General features: G+C 35.9%; 1 protein-coding gene across 1 annotated transcript in view; it reads left to right on the forward strand.

The window, feature by feature from the left end:
• DNAAF6 (dynein axonemal assembly factor 6) overlaps positions 1–21,020 on the forward strand; it is a 44,109-nt gene that overhangs the window by 2,482 nt on the left and 20,607 nt on the right. The window contains exons 3-6 of the mRNA XM_007456710.1: positions 4,117–4,263; positions 8,486–8,558; positions 15,021–15,126; positions 18,051–18,147. Of these exons, the coding sequence (XP_007456772.1) occupies positions 4,117–4,263; positions 8,486–8,558; positions 15,021–15,126; positions 18,051–18,147 (423 nt within the window). The remainder of the gene's footprint in view (positions 1–4,116; positions 4,264–8,485; positions 8,559–15,020; positions 15,127–18,050; positions 18,148–21,020) is intronic.

The following is a 21,020-nucleotide window of genomic DNA, read 5'->3' on the forward strand; positions in this document are numbered from 1 at the left end:
GACCCCAGCCCTCTTAACTAGAGTCTGACTTAATCTCAGGTTATTGATATTATTGTTATGGTGCCGTGAGTCTAGAGTCATCCTGGTTGAGCTTGTTTAGTCCCTAAATGGCTCCAATGTTTTGGTAAAGAGCTGGTTCTGAAGCATCTGTCTCTTTAGCTCATTGTGGCTAGTACTGAAAGAGATACCCCAATCACCTATGAAGGCCCTAAGGATTCAAGTTGATGTGGGAAAAATTAAAAGCACTGTCTAGAAAACTCTACCACTGGAATTGGCCTAGCAAAAGAAAGTGAGAGAAAAAAAAAGGGTCTAGAAAATTTACTTTCTAAATAACCAAATCTCAAATAAAAGATTTAGCAATATATTTTTTAAATGAAGTTCCTGCTTAAATTTGCCTTAAATTTATTCTTGGACTATTTAAGTGGCAATGACAGATTCAAACAGGCAGTGTGGCTCCAGAATTTTTTTTTTTTAATCACTACACTATACTATCTGGGTAGTCTAAGCAAAAGGAAGAATACATTCCAAAGTTCAAAGGCAGGATATTATAGGGTATGTTTAATTAGCAGTTCAGTTTTTAACAGAATGCAGATTACAGGTAGGAGAATAATAGGAGGGAAGGGCAGAAAATTAGGTTGGGGTTAAATCCTGAAGGACCTTGATTGTCAGGCTCAAGATGAACTTTATATCAAATTTACAAATAAAAGATAGTCCTACAAATAAATAACACTGCATAGTTCATAAAAAGGCATCTTGCTTTAATTTTTCCGATGTTATGTATTTCTCAAATGAACTTTAATATGTTTTTAATAGTTTAACAAATTATTCTTAATTTGTTAGACTTCTAAAAAAGCTAGTAGAATCTTCATTTCCATTGAATTTAGAATACAGTTTTCTAAAAATTCAGATCATTGTTTTTCTCTTTTGATACTTTGAGTTCTTTGATTAGTTACTTACAAAGTATTGCTGATTCTTTTGTTTGTCAAAATACAATATCAACAAACTTGTCGTGATTTATTATTTTGTGTTTATAGATGATTATTATGGTTGATATGGCAAAAATTATTTTTGCTGGAGTGCCAATTTTATTATGATATTTCTACTCCAATTTAGCTAAGTATGAACCTATGCCATTGTTATGCCAGCATAATTTGGAATTTAAAAAGTCTGATTCCTAATATACTTCGGATATAAAAAGCATACTATAAATTATTGTGAATGATTTGTTTTACATCCCAAGGAGTGGTATTCCCTTCAAAGCAGTCACTTTGGGAGGCTATCCACTTATTCTAATGCTGTTGTTACTGCTCAAATTACTTTTGAAGCTACTCTTTTAGAATCGCCTTGAGGCTTGCAGCACATTCTTTGGAATATCCTCAAAGTATTAAATCTTCATATTTTGAAAGTAGATGTGATATCTAGATATATCTAGAAATCACTTGGAGACAAATCTGATGTGTAATTACACTGAGTGATACCATAGTGATACCTGTTTTCTTGGTGATACATATGAAGGCAGTTCCAAAATATTTTGAGCATTGATAGCATAATTTACATCAATGTATAACCTTCCAAGGTGACTATTTTGAAATCAACATTCGTATGAATTTAGTCATGCTTCATTCAGTATTCACCAACTGCTGACTACATGCCAGCTCCAGTTACTGAAGACGCTCAGCCTCAAGGTGTAGCTTCCCACTGCCCACACTGCCCTGCCTCTTACCAAATGAGAACCAGGCGAGAGCTACTTCCCAACTGATGGGGATTTAGAATTAATCTGCTTTTCCTAAATACAGTATCCAGTGTACTTACTGAACCACAGCCTTCCTTCATAACCTCCACTAGGACATTAGAAAGCCTCTGATGGAGTGCCTGTTTCCTTTTCTCTTTTACAGCTGTGATGTTGAGCCCAGCCTTATTCTGAACCTTCCTCCAGCTGCCGACTCCCCCATATTACTCAAGAACCCCATCCTGCCTCCTATAGCCCCACCTATGGACCAGGATCCTACTTTACCTAAATAGGCCTCCCTGTAACCATGGCTATTCAACCTTTCTGCCGAAACACTGCTCACGTCCTGAAACTCTCGCTGCCATGTCACTGCCAAGCCCATGAGCACGCGTGAATAGCAGCTCTGATTGCTAACTCAGATGCTATATTTGGCACTTCTGAATACCCTTCTGGGTTAGTTCTACTGGTTCCAGTTTCTTCCCTTCTCACCAGCCCACCATTAAGCTCTAGCAAGCCTCACCGTCGTGTACCTGTGGGTGCTGGCACTATGTGCCAAATAATAATGATATTTTTATAAAACTTTTCATATTTTAGCAAACTCTTTTACCTATGGTGCATAATACGGCCATCACAACAATATTGTAAGGTAGTTAAGGCTGGAATAGTAAAACAATTTTGGCTATATTTGTTTTTTAAAAGTCTCATTGTACAATTTCAATTCAAAATACCATTTATATCATTGCATCTGATATCTGGATCCATTTTTCCCTTTCACTGTCAAAGGTAAAAAATGTTTCAATAAACTTTTTGCTTTTAATGTTAAGTAAATATTTAATGAACACATAATCATCTAGGACTTTAAAAATATAAACAGAAGCCTCTTTGTTTAATTTAATGTGTCAATTATTCATTTCCATAGCAGACTACCAGACCATACTGTGAGAGAAGATTGTTTTAATCAGCTCTTATTTCACCTTTTCCAATTTAATGAGTTTTCAATGTAATGAGTTTTATCATTAAGTTATTCGACATCATTATTAGTTTAAATGATGTAGCCCAGTGTCACAGAGCTAGGAAGTAAAGATAGATACAAATCTAAGCAACATGACTCCAGAGCCCTTACTCTTAACCACTATAATATACTTGCCTCTGTGCTAGATCTATAGGGCAATTTAACATTTGTTTCATACCCTTGACATCTGCGATAAGCATTCAGATCAGTTTTCCTTTCAAGAAGGAAAGTCAAAATAATGATAAAATGTAATAATAAAATAAAAGATTTGTAAAACGCCATTTACATGCAGATTGATTTTGACAGGTGATTGTACCAGCACACTTTTGAGAATTCCTTTGTATTACCGTTCTAGGCACAACACAAAAATTTTAGTGGATCATTTAATAAAAGCACTAAAGAAAAGCTTCCTGTGAATTAATTTTAGAAAATAATATTCAAAAAATATCAGCAGAAGTGTAGAAAAGATTCCTATTATATTTATGCCAAAATCACTAACAATAGGCCTAATTCTACAGTCTTTATTCAGGTTATTCATTAAAGTGTGACACTCCCAAGATTTTTAAAGATCCTGAATTCCTACTCCAAATATAACGGTAGAGATTATTTAAAAGCCTGATGTCTGGTTGGTAGGATTACAAGTAGTTGTGATTCTCTTATTTCTACTTTTAATGTATTGTTTTCTAAAATTTCCATAATAGACATATATAGTATCACTATTATAATCAGAAAAAAAACAATTAATTTTGTGTGAACTTTCACTAAAGTTAATGAACCAACCCACTAGAGGTCCCAAACAGCAATATAATGCAAGGCATCATCAAGGGTTGATTAAAATTTTAAATAAAGCAGAAGATACCGGCCTGCCTGAGGCAAAAGTGTGAAATGAGTAAAGTTCCTTGAGACATTCCCCCCAACAAACATCCTTTTCAGTTCATCCTTTCAGTTCATCCTTTTCAGTTCAGAATATACAAGCTAGACAGCATATATTAGACAGATAAAAAGGTAGTCTACAAAAGTATGTTTCCAAGTAATAATGTACATTCTACATGACACTGACAAACTCTTTCTCTTGGGGTAGAGTTTAAGGATGTGCATTTTTAACTAACTCCCCAAGTGACTCTTAAACACACTAAAATCTGAGAACCACTATGTAGGTGCTCAAGAAATGCTTGTTAGATTGAGCACGAAGTTTTAATAAAGCAAGCTGTATACTTGCGTTTACTTGCTGCCCCAGGTCTGTGAGTCAGCAAAATACATATATTTGAAGGAGTTTACAAGGATTTTCAAGGAGGAATAAGAGATAATGTAGTGACCCAGGGAAAGGAGGGAGATATGACAATTTAGAAAAATCTTCATGTCTTAAATAAAATAGAAGACTAAAATACCTCTTTCTGATTATCTTCTTCCTCAGAATATGGAATCTGAAAATATGGAAATTGAAACCATTTCCTCAGCTTCAGCTCTTCAGGCTCTCTCTAAGCTGCTTTATCCGGAAGAGGATGACTTTGAGTCCGGACAGGTGGTTGTATACTTACAGATGAATTAGTTCTGATCACACTAAGTTGTGAAACTGTATTTGAACAACTTGTTCCAACCTTGCTGTGGGAGCAGGGCTCTGTCATCTAATACATTCACAGGAGGTTGCAGGACTGATTATTCATGAGAGTATAACCTCTAGTACATTTCTAGCAAACATAATTATATTTTTTCTAAACTACCTGAACACTGAATAGGAAAATAGTTCTGTAACTATGGTAGCAATAGCCACATTTCAAAATGTTTGTCATTTATATTTATGGCCAAAGAATGCTTGACAACCATTACAAAGAGTGATAGCTAGGATTTTTAAGCCTAGACAATATTTCTATAAAACAAATAATTTTAATTAGACAATATTAATTAGGCCCCCAAAACCCTTAATTTTTAAAAATTTGTCTACACATGAAAGCAGAACAGAAAATATTTTGAGCCAAATAAGGGGACAAACTAGCTTCAGCCTATTAAAATTGGCTTCTGGCTACATGCTCAGATTGAGCTGTGGAATCTAATTAGTTGAATAGCATTTGGGGTCAGGACAGGGAACCTCAGGGAGGCTTGCAGCAGCAAGATGGGCTTCATTTTGGGTAGGAGAGTTGCATGAATTGACCTTTGGCCATTCCACAGTCACTGCCAGTATGCTCAGAATACTCAAAATACTTCCATGTAACCCCCTGCTCTCCATTCTCCTCCTCCTTAGATATTAGCAAACCTTGGCTATCAGACTGCCTATGTGAAGGCAAACAAAATTTGTGGCAGAAGTTTCATACTATAGGTGCTTCCCTGGTGGCGCAGTTCTTAGGAATCCGCCTGTCAATACAGGGGACCGGGGTTTGAGCCCTGGTCCGGGAAGATCCCATATGCCGCAGAGCAACTAAGCCCGCGTGCCACAGCTACTGAGCCTGCCCTCTAGAGCCTGTGCTCTGCAACAAGAGAAGCCACCGCAGTGAGAAGCCCGCTCACCGCAATGAAGAGTAGCCCCCACTCCCTGCAGCTAGAGAAAGCCCTCACACAGCAATGAAAACCCAAGGCAGCCAAAAATAAATAAATAAAATAAATAAATTCATTTTAAAAAGTCTCGTACTATAGCAGAATATATCAATTTGCTTTAAACTGTTTTAATGTTCTTTGTTACCATGACCAGTTTACCATGAATAAACCGTCTCCCATGAACATACATATCAATTTTCTCCTCCCCAAATTCTTTTTTGCCATAGTGTGGAAAAACAAGTAGTATAATCTAAATAGGCAGCCCCACCCTCCAGGAAGAAGTTATGTGGAACAGGGCAGAATCAAGTAAGACATGCAATGGAAATAAAATTTGTAGAGGAGGGGAACTGAGTCAGCCTGGAGCCAGGATTAGGAACCAAGAAGTTTTAGTCAGGGAAAATTCTTAGTAGAGGCCAAAGAAGGAAAGAAAAAGCAGGCCATTAGTAACAGCACTGAATATATACAACAAATAGGACACAGAAGAAAAAGTTAAGTGCAATATATCAATAAGTTTGGGAAGGCAAACTCGTTTTTGCTACCTTAGCTGAAATAGAATGATAAATCCTGGGAAAGGTAAAGTTATGTCATATAGAAAAAGTATAGAAAAGGTAAAGTTATGTCATATAGAAAAAAGTATGTCATATAGAGAAACAGCGATCTGGAATAAAGGGAAGTGGAACTTGTAACTAGAACAGATTCGGAGATAAGAATTTCCCCTGGTTACAAAGCCTGTTTCCTTTGGCATTTATGTATGGAGATGTTTATTTGCATCTAGAGGTGTTTCCAGGGGAAAGATGAGTGCTTATGAGAATAGAGAGACTAGAATCATTTTACCAAATTGTACAATATATAGAGGAAAATTACTATAATAATGTATGATTCTGTATATCTGGGTTATAAGCAATTTCGAGATAATTTGTCATTCAGACACCACAGTACAGATATCATTAGAGGATATAGAATTGTGGTATCAGAACAGTGTGAGAAAAATTAATGTTTCTAATGAACTATTAAATTTTCCAGGAGAGAAACGGCTTTTCATTTTTTAACATGTATTAATCTTGGGAACTGTAGAACGATTACAAGAGCGATGTGTTTTTTAAAACACACTCACTGAAAACAGCATTTAGAACTGTTGCATACACATTGGTTTATTTACACTATCCCCACCAAGAATTCTTAAGAATATAGGAGATTGGGAAGAGAGTATGTCTGTTGTCTCACGAGGGGATCTTAAGACCTTGGGAAATAAGGTTTACCACTCTGCACAGACAACGTAACAAGGATGTTCTAACTCTCTTACATATTGCAAAGTGGCATGAATTGCAATGATAAATTGCTCAGATAATTGGATGTAGATTCATGGTAGAGGCTGAAATGATATTCTTATAGAAACAATTGCCAGATGGTTTTTAATGTTTTTATTATCCTGATCCATCTTTTCACTTGAAAATTTTATTTTTAATCATTTATTTTCATTAAGTTAATGAACTGAAACTCCTCCTCTGTTCTGATATACTGACCTAATCATCACTGTCCATGGAGAGCATACCAATTTTTGTCAGGAATGTTCAAGTTTTTATTTCTATGGATTTTAATTTGCTGAGGAAGGAAGCACTCAACAAAACAAGAGGCCCTCAGGTTCCAAAAAATGCTTTACCCTGATTGACTATTAGTAGTATTAATATTCTGGTGATTAATAACTTAAGAAAAGCATTGCAAGTTTACATGACTTTAGTGATTTAACAGAAAAAAATGTACAGAATATTGTCTTGGGATTTTCACATAAAAATGCCTGTAACACCTTAACAGCAGACATAGCACTTTTGAAGCACCTTTTGGAAAGCAATAGTTACTGTCTCAGAAAGCTTTGAGATGTTACAGATTAATTTCTAATTTATAGCTGTTGGAATAATTTAGCATAAAAAAGACACAGATGAGCTTTTCCACCAGCTTTCAAGGACAGACCCTATTCCTCTTGCCCAAACAGGACATTATAACTTGTGCACCTGTCTGAAGTCTTGGGAGATAAGGGCAGGGGCCTGGAAAAGGAGACTTGGAGGTGCTAGTTTGCCAGGACCACGCAATAAGAAGTTTTGACTGCCAGCAATGGAGTGAATTGGAGCTGCAGAGTCTGACATCAGCAAGAACAATTAGTAAAAAAAAAAAAATTGGGATTTTCTTGAAGTAGCAAAGAACTCCTGACAGGGACCAATAAGGTGGTAGCCGCTATACTGATGCTGTAATGTGTGTTATGCTTAGCTGAAAAAAGAAAACTGTTCTTCTACTGGTGAGACAGGGGCAGTATGTCTGCTGTCCCTGTCCCATACAGGGGGTATGTCTGCTCGTACAGAAGATGGCAAAATAAACCTGAACTTGCATGAAGACTGAAGTGGTTCAGCATGTATTTGACACTATTAATTTGGCGTTGCTGTTTAAATCCACTAGTTCAGTGTCATGAGGTGATGGGACGAAGAAGTATTTCATATCCACAGTGGAAAGAAGTAAAAGCTATTATCAAGACTTTTTGCGGTACGCGGGCCTCTCACTGTTGTGGCCTCTCCCGTTGCGGAGTACAGGCTCCGGACGCGCAGGCTCAGCGGCCATGGCTCACGGGCCTAGCCGCTATGCGGCATGTGGGATCTTACCGGACCAGGGCACGAACCCGTGTCCCCTGCATCAGCAGGTGGACTCTCAACCACTGGGCCACCAGGGAAGCCCTATTATCAAGACTTTTGAATGAGTTGTTTGATGTCTAAATACTTAGACTCTATTTAGTGGTTTGTTTTTATTTCTGTAAAACTTTCCCATACTTCTGTACCCCATCTAACTATGACCAGACAACTGCCAAAACCCAAAGGGGTCTATGCTCTTATTCTAACACTTGGTTCTAACCTTCAAAGAGTTGAATGTGGCTCATTCCCCTAGCCCCAAGAATACATGATTCACTGGGCTGGAACTGGGGATTTAGTCTGATCAAAGATCAGTTTTGTCTTGGGGTCTATTAAACCAAATACTTTTTGAAAGGACAAGGAAAACACATTCAAAATAATACTTGACATCTGTCTCTTGGTTATATAACAACAATGGATAATGAAACTGGGAAGCTTAATGAACCTGTAGACAGAAAGCTTATCAAATTTAAAGTATCACTGGTCATGTAAGTTACACAAGTAGTAATTACAGAATGTTGGACTTTTTTTCCTCTCCTCCAGTCAAATAGTTCATCTGCAATGGGAGCCATGGGTCCTGGGAATATTGGACCACCAGAAAGAGAAGCGCTTAAAGGTAAGTTATTTAATAAAGCATATAGAACAATATAATCAGTATAATCTTTTCTTTGGGTGCAAAATGATAGGGAGAGTAATACTAACTAACACTAGCACTTATCAAAGCTGAACTCAAATAATTTTGGGAACGATGAACAACTATTTACATATAAAGATATTGTTTTTACTCTAGTGTTGCAGGTAAGTTGTTTTTCTAGTAATGGAAATTAATTTGCCTTGAGTTATTCACATTTTTTGGCATATTTCCTGAGATGGAAAACCAAGAAAGTCACATGTGGTTAGATAACTTTTTTAGTATTTAGGGTCTAGTTACCACGACATTTAACTTCTTCACGTTCTGTGCTGCTATATTCTGGCAATTTCACAGAATTCATTAATTCATTCAATGAATATTTGTTGAGAGCTAATTATGTACCAGGTAGCATGATCATCTCTGAGACTACAATGGAGATCAAAATAGAAAGGGTCCCTGCCCCCATTGAGCTAATAGTCCTTTGGAGAACACAATGAAACAAATAACTACACAATTTAATCTTAAGTTGAAAAGCTTATAAATTAAAGCATGGGGTGACTTATAAAATCACGGGTCCAGTAAACTAGAATAAATATTTTTCGGGTGTTTTCCCAGCATTTTGGCCTATACATTTTCACAGAGTTGAACATTTTGCACATCTTTAAAAATATAGAAATCTGTAATTCTGTTGGTCGTGATCACAGTTACCAAAGGGTGGACAGGGAGAGGAAATGAAGTACTCTCATCAATTTAGGTAATTGTAAAAGATTTTGTCTGGAAAAATGTTTAATAATGACTAAAATGAGGTCTGAGTGGACAATTTTAAAATTTCAGTTATTCTACATACTCAAGAGTCTATTTGCCTTATTCAAGAGATATTCACTTCACAGAAGACTAGTTCAAATTTGGATGTATTTCTGTGCTGCCTGTATTTCTGATAATGTAGGTCTAACAATCTCTAAATTCTAAGAACAATGAGTCATATGTAAAACATTATATATAAATCTGTAATTATGCTTTACAAAGCCCATGCTAGATGGAAGCAGATCATTTCAAATGAACTGGCAGAATTGAAAACCTGACAATCAGGTGCATTTCTGGGAATGCTTAACAGTAATCAAAATAATGTTCTGCACCTAATGTGGGTCTCCATTTGCTGCCGCAACAGTTTGAACAAATGCAAGCTGGGATTTAGCATGCGTATTTACTTTCTCTCTCTTTTTTTAACATCTTTATTAGAGTATAATTGCTTTACAATGTTGTGTTAGTTTCTGCTGTATAACAAAGTGAATCAGCTATACCTATACATATATCCCCATATCTCCTTCCTCTTGCATCTCCCTCCCACCCTCCCTATCCCACCCCTCTAGGTGGTCACAAAGCACCAAGCTGATCCCCCTGGGCTATGCGGCTGCTTCCCACTAGCTATCTATTTTACATTTGGTAGTGTATATATGTACACATGCCACTCTCACTTCGTCCCAGCTTACCCTTCCCTCTCCCTGTGTCCTCAAGTCCATTTTCTATGTTTGTGTCTTTATTCCTGTCCTGCCCCTAGGTTCTTCAGACCCCCCCTTTTTTTTTAGATTCCATATATATGTGTTAGTGTACAGTATTTGTTTTTCTCTTTCTGACTTACTTCACTCTGTAGGACAGACTCTAGGTCCATCCACATCACTACAAATAACTCTAATTTCATTTCTTTTTATGGCTGAGTAATATTCCACTGTATATATGGGCCACATCTTCTTTATCCATTCAACTGTCAATGGACATTTAGGTTGCTTCCATGTCCTGGCTATTGTAAACAGAGCTGCAATGAACATTGTGGCACATGATTCTTTTGAATTATGGTTTTCCCAGGGTATATGCCCATTATTGGGATTGCTGGGTCATATGGCAGTTCTATTTTTAGTTTTTTAAGGAACCTCCATACCCTTCTCCATAGTGGCTGTATTAATTTACATTCCCACGAAGAGTGCAAGAGGGTTCCCTTTTCTCCACACCCTCTCCAGCATTTATTGTTTGTAGATTTTTTGATGATGGCCATTCTGACTGGTGTGAGGTGATACCTCACTGTAGTTTAGATTTGCATTTCTCTAATGATTAGTGATGTTGAGCATTCTTTCATGTGTTTGTTGGCAGTCTGTATATCTTCTTTGGAGAAATGTCTATTTAGGTCTTCTGCCCATTTTTGGATTGGGTTGTTTGTTTTTTGATGTTCAGCTGCATGAGCTGTCTGTAAATTTTGGAGATTAGTCCTTTGTCAGTTGCTTCATTTGCAAATATTTTCTCCCATTCTGAGGGTTGTCTTTTCGTCTTGTTTATGGTTTCCTTTGCTGTGCTAAAGCTTTGAAGTTTTTAGGTCCCATTTGTTTATTTTTGTTTTTATTTCCATTTCTCTAGGAGGTGGGTCAAAAAGGATCTTGCTGTGATTTATGTCATAGAGTGTTCTGCCTATGTTTTCCTCTAAGTTTTATAGTGTCCGGCCTTACATTTAGGTCTTTAATCCATTTTGAGTTTATTTTTGTGTATGGTGTTAGGGAGTGTTCTAATTTCATTCTTTTACATGTGGCTGTCCAGTTTTCCCAGCACCACTTATTGAAAGGCTGTCTTTTCTTCATTGTATATTCTTGCCTCCTTTATCAAGATAAAGTGCCCATATGTGCATGCGTTTATCTCTGGGCTTCCTATGTTGTTCCATTGATCTATATTTCTTTGTGCCAGTACCATACTGGTTTTGTGCTTTGTTTTTGTGCCAGTACCATACTGTCTTGATTACTGTAGCTTAGTAGTATAGTCTAAAGTCAGGGAGCCTGATTCCTCCAACTCCATTTTTCTTTTTCAAGATTGCTTTGGCTATTCATGGTCTCTTGTGTTTCCATACAAACTGTGAAATTTTTTGTTCTAGTACTGTGAAAAAGGCCTTTGGTAGTTTGACAGGGATTGCACTGAATCTGTAGATTGCTTTGGGTAGTGTAGTCATTTTCACAATGTTGATTCTTCCAATCCAAGAATATGGTATATCTCTCCATCTGTTTCTATCATCTTTAATTTCTTTCATCAGTGTCTTATAGTTTTCTGCATACAGGAGTTTTGTGTCCTTAGGTAGGTTTATTCTAGGTATTTTATTCTTCTCGTTACAGTGGTAAATGGGAGTGTTTCCGTAATTTCTCTTTGAGATTTTTCATCATTAGTGTATAGGAATGCCAGAGATTTCTGTGCATTAATTTCGTATCCTGCTACTTTACCAAATTCATTGATTAGCTCTAGTAGTTTTCTGGTAGCAGCTTTAGGATTCTCTATGTGTAGTATCATGTCATCTGCAAACAGTGACAGTTTTACTTCTTCTTTTCCGATTTGGATTCCTTTTATTTCTTTTCCTGCTCTGATTTCTGTGGCTAAAACTTCCAAAACTCTGTTGAATAAGAGTGGTGAGAGTGGGCAATCTTGTCTTATTCCTGATCTTAGTGGAAATGGTTTCAGTTTTTCACCATTGAGAATGATGTTGGCTGTGGATTTGTCATATATGGCCTTTATTATATTGAGGTAAGTTCCTCCATGCCTACTTTCTGGAGAGGTTTTATCACGAATGGGTGTTGAATTTTGTCAAAAGTTTTTTCTGCATCTATTGAGATTATCATATGGTTTTTATCATTCAATTTGTTAATATGCTGCATCACATTGATTGATTTGCATATATTGAAGAATCCTTGGATTCCTGGGATTAACTCCACTTGATCATGGTGTATGATCCTTTTATTGTGCTGTTGGATTCTGTTTGCTTCTAATTTGTTGAGGATTTTTGCATCTATGTTCATCAGTGATATTGGCCTGTAGTTTTCTTTCTTTGTGACATCTTTGTCTGGTTTTGGTATCAGGGTGATGGTGGCCCCATAGAATGAGTTTGGGAGTGTTCCTCCCTCTGCTATATTTTTGGAAGAGTTTGAGAAGGATGGGTGTTAGCTCTCTCTAAATGTTTGATAGAATTCACCCATGAAGCAATCTGATCCTGGGCTTTTGTTTGTTGGAAGATTTTTAATCACAGTTTCAATTCCAGTGCTTGTGATTGGTCTGTTTATATTTTCTATTTCTTCCTGGTTCAGTCTCGGAAGGTTGTGCATTTCTAAGAATTTGTCCATTTCTTCCAGATTGTCCATTTTATTGGCATAGAGTTGCTTGTAGTAATCCCTCATGATTTTTTTTATTTCTGCAGTGTCAGCTGTTACTTCTCCTTTTTCATTTCTAATTCTGTTGATTTGAGTCTTCTCCCTTTTTTTCTTGATGAGTCTGGATAGTGGTTTATCAATTTTGTTTATCTTCTCAAAGAACCAGCTTTAGTTTTATTGATCTTTGCTATTGTTTCCTTCATTTCTTTTTCATTTATTTCTGATCTGATCTTTATGATTTCTTTCCTTCTGCTAACTTTGGGGTTTTTTGTTCTTCTTTCTCTAATTGCTTTAGGTGTAAGGTTAGGTTGTTTATTTGAGATGTTTCTTATTTCTTAAGTTAGGATTGTATTGCTATAAACTTCCCTCTTAGAACTGCTTTTGCTGCATCCCATAGGTTTTGGGCTGTCGTGTTTTCATTGTTGTTTGTTTCTAGGTATTTTTTGATTTCCTTTTTGATTTCCTCAGTGATATCTTAGTTTTTTAGTAGTGTATTGTTTAGCCTTCATGTGTTTGCATTTTTTACAGATTTTTCCTGTAATGGATATCTAGTCTCATAGCATTGTGGTCGGAAAAGATACTTGATATGATTTCAGTTTTCTTAAATATACCAAGGCTTGATTTGTGACCCAAGATATGGTCTATCCTGGAGAATGTTCTATGAGCACTTGAGAAGAAAGTGTATTCTGTTGTTTTTGGATGGAATGTCCTATAAATATCAATTAAGTCTATCTGGTCTAATGTGTCTTTTGATGTTTGTGTTTCTTTATTTATTTTCATTTTGGTTGATCTGTCCATTGGTGACAGTGGGGTGTTAAAGTTCCCTGCTATTATTGTGTTACTGTCGATTTCCCCTTTTATGGCTGTTAGTATTTGCCTTATGTATTGATGTGCTCCTATGTTGGGTGCATAAATATTCACAATTGTTATATCTTCTTCTCGGATTGATCCCTTGATCATTATGTAGTGTCCTTCTTTTTATTCTGCTCTGTGGTAGTTATTTCCACTATCTGATCTTCCAGGTCACTTATCCATTCTTCTGCCTCAGTTATTCTGCTATTGATTCCTTCTAGAGAATTTTTAATTTCATTTACTGTGTTGTTCATCATTGTTTGCTCTTTAGTTCTTCTAGGTCCTTGTTAAATGTTTCTTGTATTTTCTCCATTCTATTTCCAAGATTTTGGATCATCTTTACTATCATTGCTCTGAATTCTTTTTCAGGTAGACTGCCTATATCCTCTTCATTTTTTGGTCTGGTGGGTTTTTATTTTGCTCTTTCCTCTGCTGCATATTTCTCGTCTTCTCATTTTGCTTAACTTACTGTGTTTGGGGTCTCCTTTTCACAGGCTGCAGGGTCGTAGTTCCCATTGTTTTTGGTGTCTGCCCCCAGTGTCTAAGGTTGATTCAATGGGTTGTTTAGCCTTCCTGGTGGAGGGGACTGGAGCCTGTGTTCTGGAGGATATGACATGTAGAAACCCCAGGCATGTGCTCAGTTGACATAAAGGACAAATGAGAGAGATTTTCTTTAGAGCCCATGTCTATATGAGGAAAATAATGGATTAAAAATGATCATTGTCTCTACAGTTTTCAGTTTCTTTCACTGATAATATTTTTAAAGAACTATGTCAGGCTTGCACGGAAAAGGTATCAAGGGACTTTTAAATAGTAAAACACAAGGCAAGATAAAGTATTTCTATCCAAATCAGATTGATTGCATGTTTGATTTGTTCTTTTATGTAAAAATATTTTACGTATGATCCTATTTGTTTCTGAAAAAATGTGTAATATTTCTTTACATATATGTTGTATATAATATATATTTTATACACAATATGTCATTTTATGTACTAAATATTTATATATGTTTTATATGTGTATATACACATTTATGTATATCTATATCTGTAGATATAGATATAGATACACACACATATACAGAGAGAGAGAGAGAGAGAGAAAGATGTACACCAGAATGCTATCATTGATCATCTCTGAGTGGTTAGATTGTAGATTATTTTATTTTCTTCTTTTTGCTTATATGTCTTTTCCAAATTTTCTACAATTATTATTACAACTCTTCAATGTATTGGCTGTGTGTTGATTAAAAATTTAATTCAGTTGTTACGAATTTAGCTTCTCTGACCAAAAACCAAGCTAGCGATTACAAATAGAAAATATTTCACTTCAGTGATCCCAAACTTAGTGTGAAGAAGAACAGGAGCAATTTCAAGGGGTAAAACAGGAAAAAGCTTCAGCTTTATCTTCCCTTTCTTCACAGTCATCCCTCAAACAAGTGATGAAAATAGTGAGCACATCTGGAATCCGGAGGAGGTTTCAGAAGGGGCAGAGCACCATGATGTGTGGGATATTAGAGAAACACCAGAGTAAGTCAAATGAAGCCAGGAACATGTTTTTTGGGGTTTAAGTTAGATGTGTCATCTGATACCAGTCTGTTTTTGACAAGATTCATAACGTAACTTCTACCACGTAAAAGATAAAACTGTGGTGACACACAGAAGGCATGTGTAATTGATGAGATTTTCCTTCTAGAGCAGAAACAAATATTAAGACGTAATACCTTTCTTTCAGTTATTATCTAACAAAAAGTGAAAAGTAGTCATTTCCATTATCAATTTATATTTAATATCATTTAGTTGTATAATATGGAAGTAACAGTGGGTAAAACCAGCCCATTAAATTACAAGCATTCATACAAACTAAATTATTATGCCATGTTTTTGTGTCAAAGACTTGCTTTTAATTACTCAGTGTTCCACAATTTCAGTAAAAGGCTATGTTCTGCCACCAATTATCAGCTGTTACCTGGACTAATTTACTAGTTATTTTAGGATTATGTTTAGTATATTGTGCAAGCAGGATTAAAGGCTTGCTTTCTAGTCTTTTAGTAGGAATTATAAATATGAATTTTAGAATTATCATAAAAAGCCTTTCGTACTAATAAGTGAAATCACTCATACTGTTAAGGATTAAAGTGTGTTTACATACATAATTGAAATTAATGATTAAATACACTAAGCTTTAAATATGTATTTTAAAATAAAATCTTGTTTGAATATTTAGAATAGCTTGAAAAACAAAGGCAATATTTGTTAAATTATAGTGTGCTTTATAATGTCTTGAAAACTTCTATGGCAAATGATCTGAGAACTTTTCTAATTCTGACTGTAAAACTGTGTCCAATGCTTAAAAAAAAAAAAACGATGCTTCTATCTTTTATGTCAGTTTTGAAAATAGAAGCAGTGGGAGACTGCAGATAATTAACTAGAAAAAAAGTATCCAGCTTTCAAATAAACAATGTTAAAAAAAAGTAAACCTCATAAAAAAGAAATCAAAGGGGATTTTAAAACATTTCTGTCTGCATCTTAAGTATGAAGGGAGTGAATCCCAGGTTATGTTTATACAGTGCCCACACATCCCTATGAAAGGTAAGATTTAAGTCATTCATTTGTCACATAGTTTAATGAATGTCAAACATCCATATGTGGCAAGCTCCAAATCTGAGAAAATTTTAATTTTTCATCCTGATGTTTGATGTTCTGTAGAAAGAATATCCCTCAAAGCTTTAAATGAACAAGAACTCCAGTCAGGATATGAAGAAAATTGCTTTATAAGATTTTTTAATCTCTATTTTCTATGTTATGTAAATACATTTCGAGCTGTCCCAATTGGCAAAGAAGAAAATGGGTAAAGAAGGTGAACAGGCAGATCACAAAAGAAGAATCACAAGTTACCAAATAAAAAATAATAAGGGCCTGAGCTAAGTCACTGGCCTTGGACAGAAATATGAGGATCTTTATTTGAGAGATATTTGAAGGAAGATTTGGTATTTGATTAGATATAATGAATGAGAGGAAAGCAGTAGCTAGAGCAAATCCACGTGGGAGTCCTGAGCATATAGATCAATATCTTTCTGTTTTGTTTTAACTTGGCTTCACCTTTGTGAATACCTGGTAGCTGTTAGAGTCTATTAAGAAAAAAGTGTCCTATCTCAAATAGCTATTTACTGTTAGCCCTATTCCAACTCAGAGAAGTCCCTCTTTCATCCTTGGGCATTCCTATTTACAAGTGGTCAGAAGTTCAATGTCTCTAGATACAATTTTCCAACCGCCTACTATATACATTTGCCTGGATGTCCCAAGGCACCTCACACTCCACACACCCTAAACCAAACTCACCATTTCCCCTCCACCTACATTCCCAATCACAGTTAGTGGCTTCACTGTTCACCCAGTCACCCAAGCGAGTAACCTCAGCATCATCCTTGATGCTTTCCTCTCATTCATTATATCTAGTCAAATACCAAATATTCCTTCAAATATTTGTAAATGTTTACTTACTTCATTCCAACTAAAAAGATAGGGTAGGGACTTCCCTGGTGGTCCAGTGGTTAAGACTCTGCGCTTCCAGTGCAGGGGGTGTGGGTTCGATCAGGGAACTAAGATCCCACATGCTGTGCAGTGTGACCAAATTAAATAAATAAATAAAATTAAAATTAAAAAATAAAAAGATATAGTTCATTATGGCTGGGGGTTTCTATAAACCACTCTATCCCTGGGGTCCCAAATTTGGGGGCAAGGAAAGATTTATGAATTGTCATGTGTGAGGTGAAATACCAGGAAAACCTTTCACTGAACTAAGAATTCTGTAGGACTAGATTCTAAACACTATAGTTGTACCTGTGCTGACTACACTACCAGTGTTTCTACTGTAGAATTTTTGAGGTAGAAAACACAGTAGAGATCATTTAGTTCAAACCCACCCCCTCCCATAAATTGTACAAATCCGGAAGCTGAGCACATGAGTTTGTGACTTGACCAAGATCACAGTTAATGACAGAAAGAGTACTAAACCTGGATTTTCTAACTCTACTCTGAGGTTTACATTTAACAGAGGAATGTTTCCATCTATCCATCAAACCCTGGATTATGGGCTCACTATTCTTCTGAGCCATTGTTTTCCAGGAAAGGACCTTCCTTTTTTCTTCTGCTTTTACTCTTATTAGAATCCTATTAGAAGTTCCCTCAATCTATTTTATTTGTATAGCTCTGAAATAGTCAAGCTTTATTTTTAGAAACCAGTATACACAACATAAATCCTGACAGTGTTAGGTATTTTTGACTGAATTTCTAGACTTTTGTTCCCTTATATTCTGCTACATGCCTGAAAAAACTGCAAGCACTTTATTTATTTTTTGTAATAGCATATCCTCATAAGTTTCTAGTTTTCTGCTCTGTGACAGGAAATTGCTCTTTCATTTGAGTCTCTATATCACTGGCTTTTTTTTCAGATATGAAGTTGTGTTCAAACAGCAGGTGGGAACTGAAGATATTTTCCTGGGATTGACCAGAAAGGACCCTTCAACTGCGTGTTGTAAGGATCTAGTGGTAAGCCTCTCCCCTCTTCCCCATTTTCCATTTGACCATTATAGATAAATTGACTGTTGTATACATAATACCATAGGCAAGGCTGTAAACCCTTTAAAAATAGTGGTTGCTATGTTTGAGGTACTAAGGGAATAATAGGATAGACAGTTTAAAATTGGCAAACGTGTACAAAATAAACTAAGTTTACACATGTGGATAAGATTTACAAATAAACAGAATCATATGACATAACGCACTACTTCTAGTCCTAATAAAACTGCCCAATCTGGACTGAATTTTCTTTCATCCTAGTTCTGTCCCATACATGTCATCTGATTGGTTATTAATTTCTGATGAGTGACAGTCAATCAAAAAGTAATATTATCTTCCCTGAATCTGTCTTATCTCTTATATCTGTATTTCTTTTAATGACTCAGCTTACATTGTGGGACATAAAAGGGGATTTTTTTCTTAAATTTTGGATCTGAACTACTGACTTAACACTCTCAAAAGACATCCAAAATGTTACTTGGCTCCCTTATCTGAATGACACTACAGCATGTTGAAGAGCATCCTTTGCCAAGCCACTGTTTCTGTATAATAACAGTAGCGATACCAACAATTATCAATAAGACTTCCTTACTGGGCCTAACCAAGAGTGTGGAATGCAACTCACTTTGGCAATATACACAAGTAATTCTGGGGTATGGTGCTGGGAATTTATTTTTTGAGATCAGGGGCTGTGCATCTGTATTTTCCCCTCCTTCTCTTATAATACTCTACAACACAGAGTACTGAAGTACCCATAGGAGATGCTTAATATTTTTCCTGAAGCAAAAGATAAATGGATTCTCTCTTTTGCATAAACTTCAGGCTTTCTCTTATTAGCAAAATCTAAGACATTCAATTGGATCACATAACATAATAGGAATAGCATCTTTAAGGACCTCAGGAGATTTTTCAAACTTAATGAGTTAAGGTTTCAAGTGATCTTGAAGTAATTAGCTCCCAGGGTTTTACCAGTAATATTCAAATTTCTCTCTCTTAAATGACTGTAAGATTATGTTTTTGATGTTTGGTATTGTGGATTACTCTAAACTCTAAAGAAATTCTAGGCCCTAAATAAATAAAACTGTTGTGAGCCTTTCCATTTCTCTCATGCAGCTTTGCTCCCAGCATTAATAATAAAGGTATGCTGAATGAAGAATCTTGGAAACTAAATCACACCTCAGAGTAGGAGTACACAATTTATCTAAAACTCGACATGTATGTATAGAAAAAGACTTGATCCCTCCCTCTAATGAGCTTATAATTGACTGGGGAGACTAAACTAACATAAATGAACCCATTTTATTATTAACAATTAAATTCAGTGTTGACAATTTTAAGTTTGCCAGGAGTTCAGACGGTTTGGATAAGACATGGACATCTTTGAATGCCAGAAACAGATGAAACATTTGTTGGTGCTATGGGACTTCACCACATGTATAGTATTCTTTTTCTCTTTCTTTTTCTTCATACATTCAATCTTTAAATACTACTACGTACCAGACACTGTCCTAAGTACTAGGGATACAAAGACAAATAAGAAACAGTCAATTACCCTCAAGGAATTCACAGGTAATGAGATGGACACCTAAAAGGTCGTTGCAGTTCATTATGGCAAGTACATATTTAGAGGCATATACCAGGTACGTGGTGACATGAAGCAGAAAGGGCAGAAAGGGATCAACACCAGGTGGATAGGATTTCTCCAGTGGACAGCATTCCAAGAAGGGCATTCCAAACAGAGGTAAGAGCACATGGAAAGGTATCCAGGCATGAAATAGCATGACCTATTTGGGTAAGCATTGAGTGTAACAAGAGTAAAGAATAATTGTGGCCAGTGGTGTACTGGTAAGCTGTCTCTCAAAAAAGAAAAAAAAAACAGATTTGCAGCTTGAATTTTATCCTATAGGCATATTAATGATGACATCCACTGTCATTGCTTAACCCTGCTGGGAAGACTCTGACTGCAGAGGTTGATGACCTAATCTCAGATATTTCTTGCGCAATTTTAAGCTTATTATTCCTGTTAATAATATGGCATTTTCAACTCTAAGACATCATCAAATTGTAGATGTGCCATTTGTTTAGTAACATAGGAAAATAGGTATACTACTACATTAAATATACACATTGTGTGATTCATCCCAATAACAGAAACATAAAAATGTGAGGAAAATAGCACCTTAGAATTGGCTAAATATGTTATTTGGGTCCTGGACCTGGTCTCTATGTAACAATCTGACCCAGAGACTTTAAGAAGAAGCCCTTTGCTTAAGCTGAGGAAGGTAATAGGAACACAAACAATCTGTTTAAATACAAGAACTGATTTGGGGTTTAAAAATTTACAAGAACCACCTTTCCTTTACCCTCCCCAGACTCCAAATAAGAAAGCAAGATTTATGAGTCCTAAATCAAAGTGTTGATCCTAAACAAAATTCTGAGTTAAGAATATGTATGTCTTCAGCAAACCTTCCATCTTTTCCTTCTAACCCCAACCCAGAGAGTTCCATTATCCAAATTATGCCTGCTGCTCTACTCCTGAGTTTGTAGTTACCAAGCTTCCCGTGCCTTAATCTATATTTGGGCATTTTATTTTCTAAATAAAAACTGTATATATTTAAAGTGTACAATATATTGATTTGATATACATATACATAGTGAAATGATTACTACAGTCAAGCTGATTAACATATCATCTCTTCACATACCATTTGTGTGTGTGAGTGTGTGTGGTGATAGCACCTGAAATCTACCCTTAGCAATTTCCCAATATTCAATACAGTATTATTAACTATTGTCATCATGCTGTACATTAATTTTAGAGCTAGAACTAGGCCAGTGGTTTG

Source organism: Lipotes vexillifer, unplaced genomic scaffold (assembly GCF_000442215.2).
Source record: "Lipotes vexillifer unplaced genomic scaffold, Lipotes_vexillifer_v1.1 scaffold1728, whole genome shotgun sequence".
In the NCBI taxonomy this organism is placed as follows: Eukaryota; Metazoa; Chordata; class Mammalia; order Artiodactyla; family Lipotidae; genus Lipotes; species Lipotes vexillifer.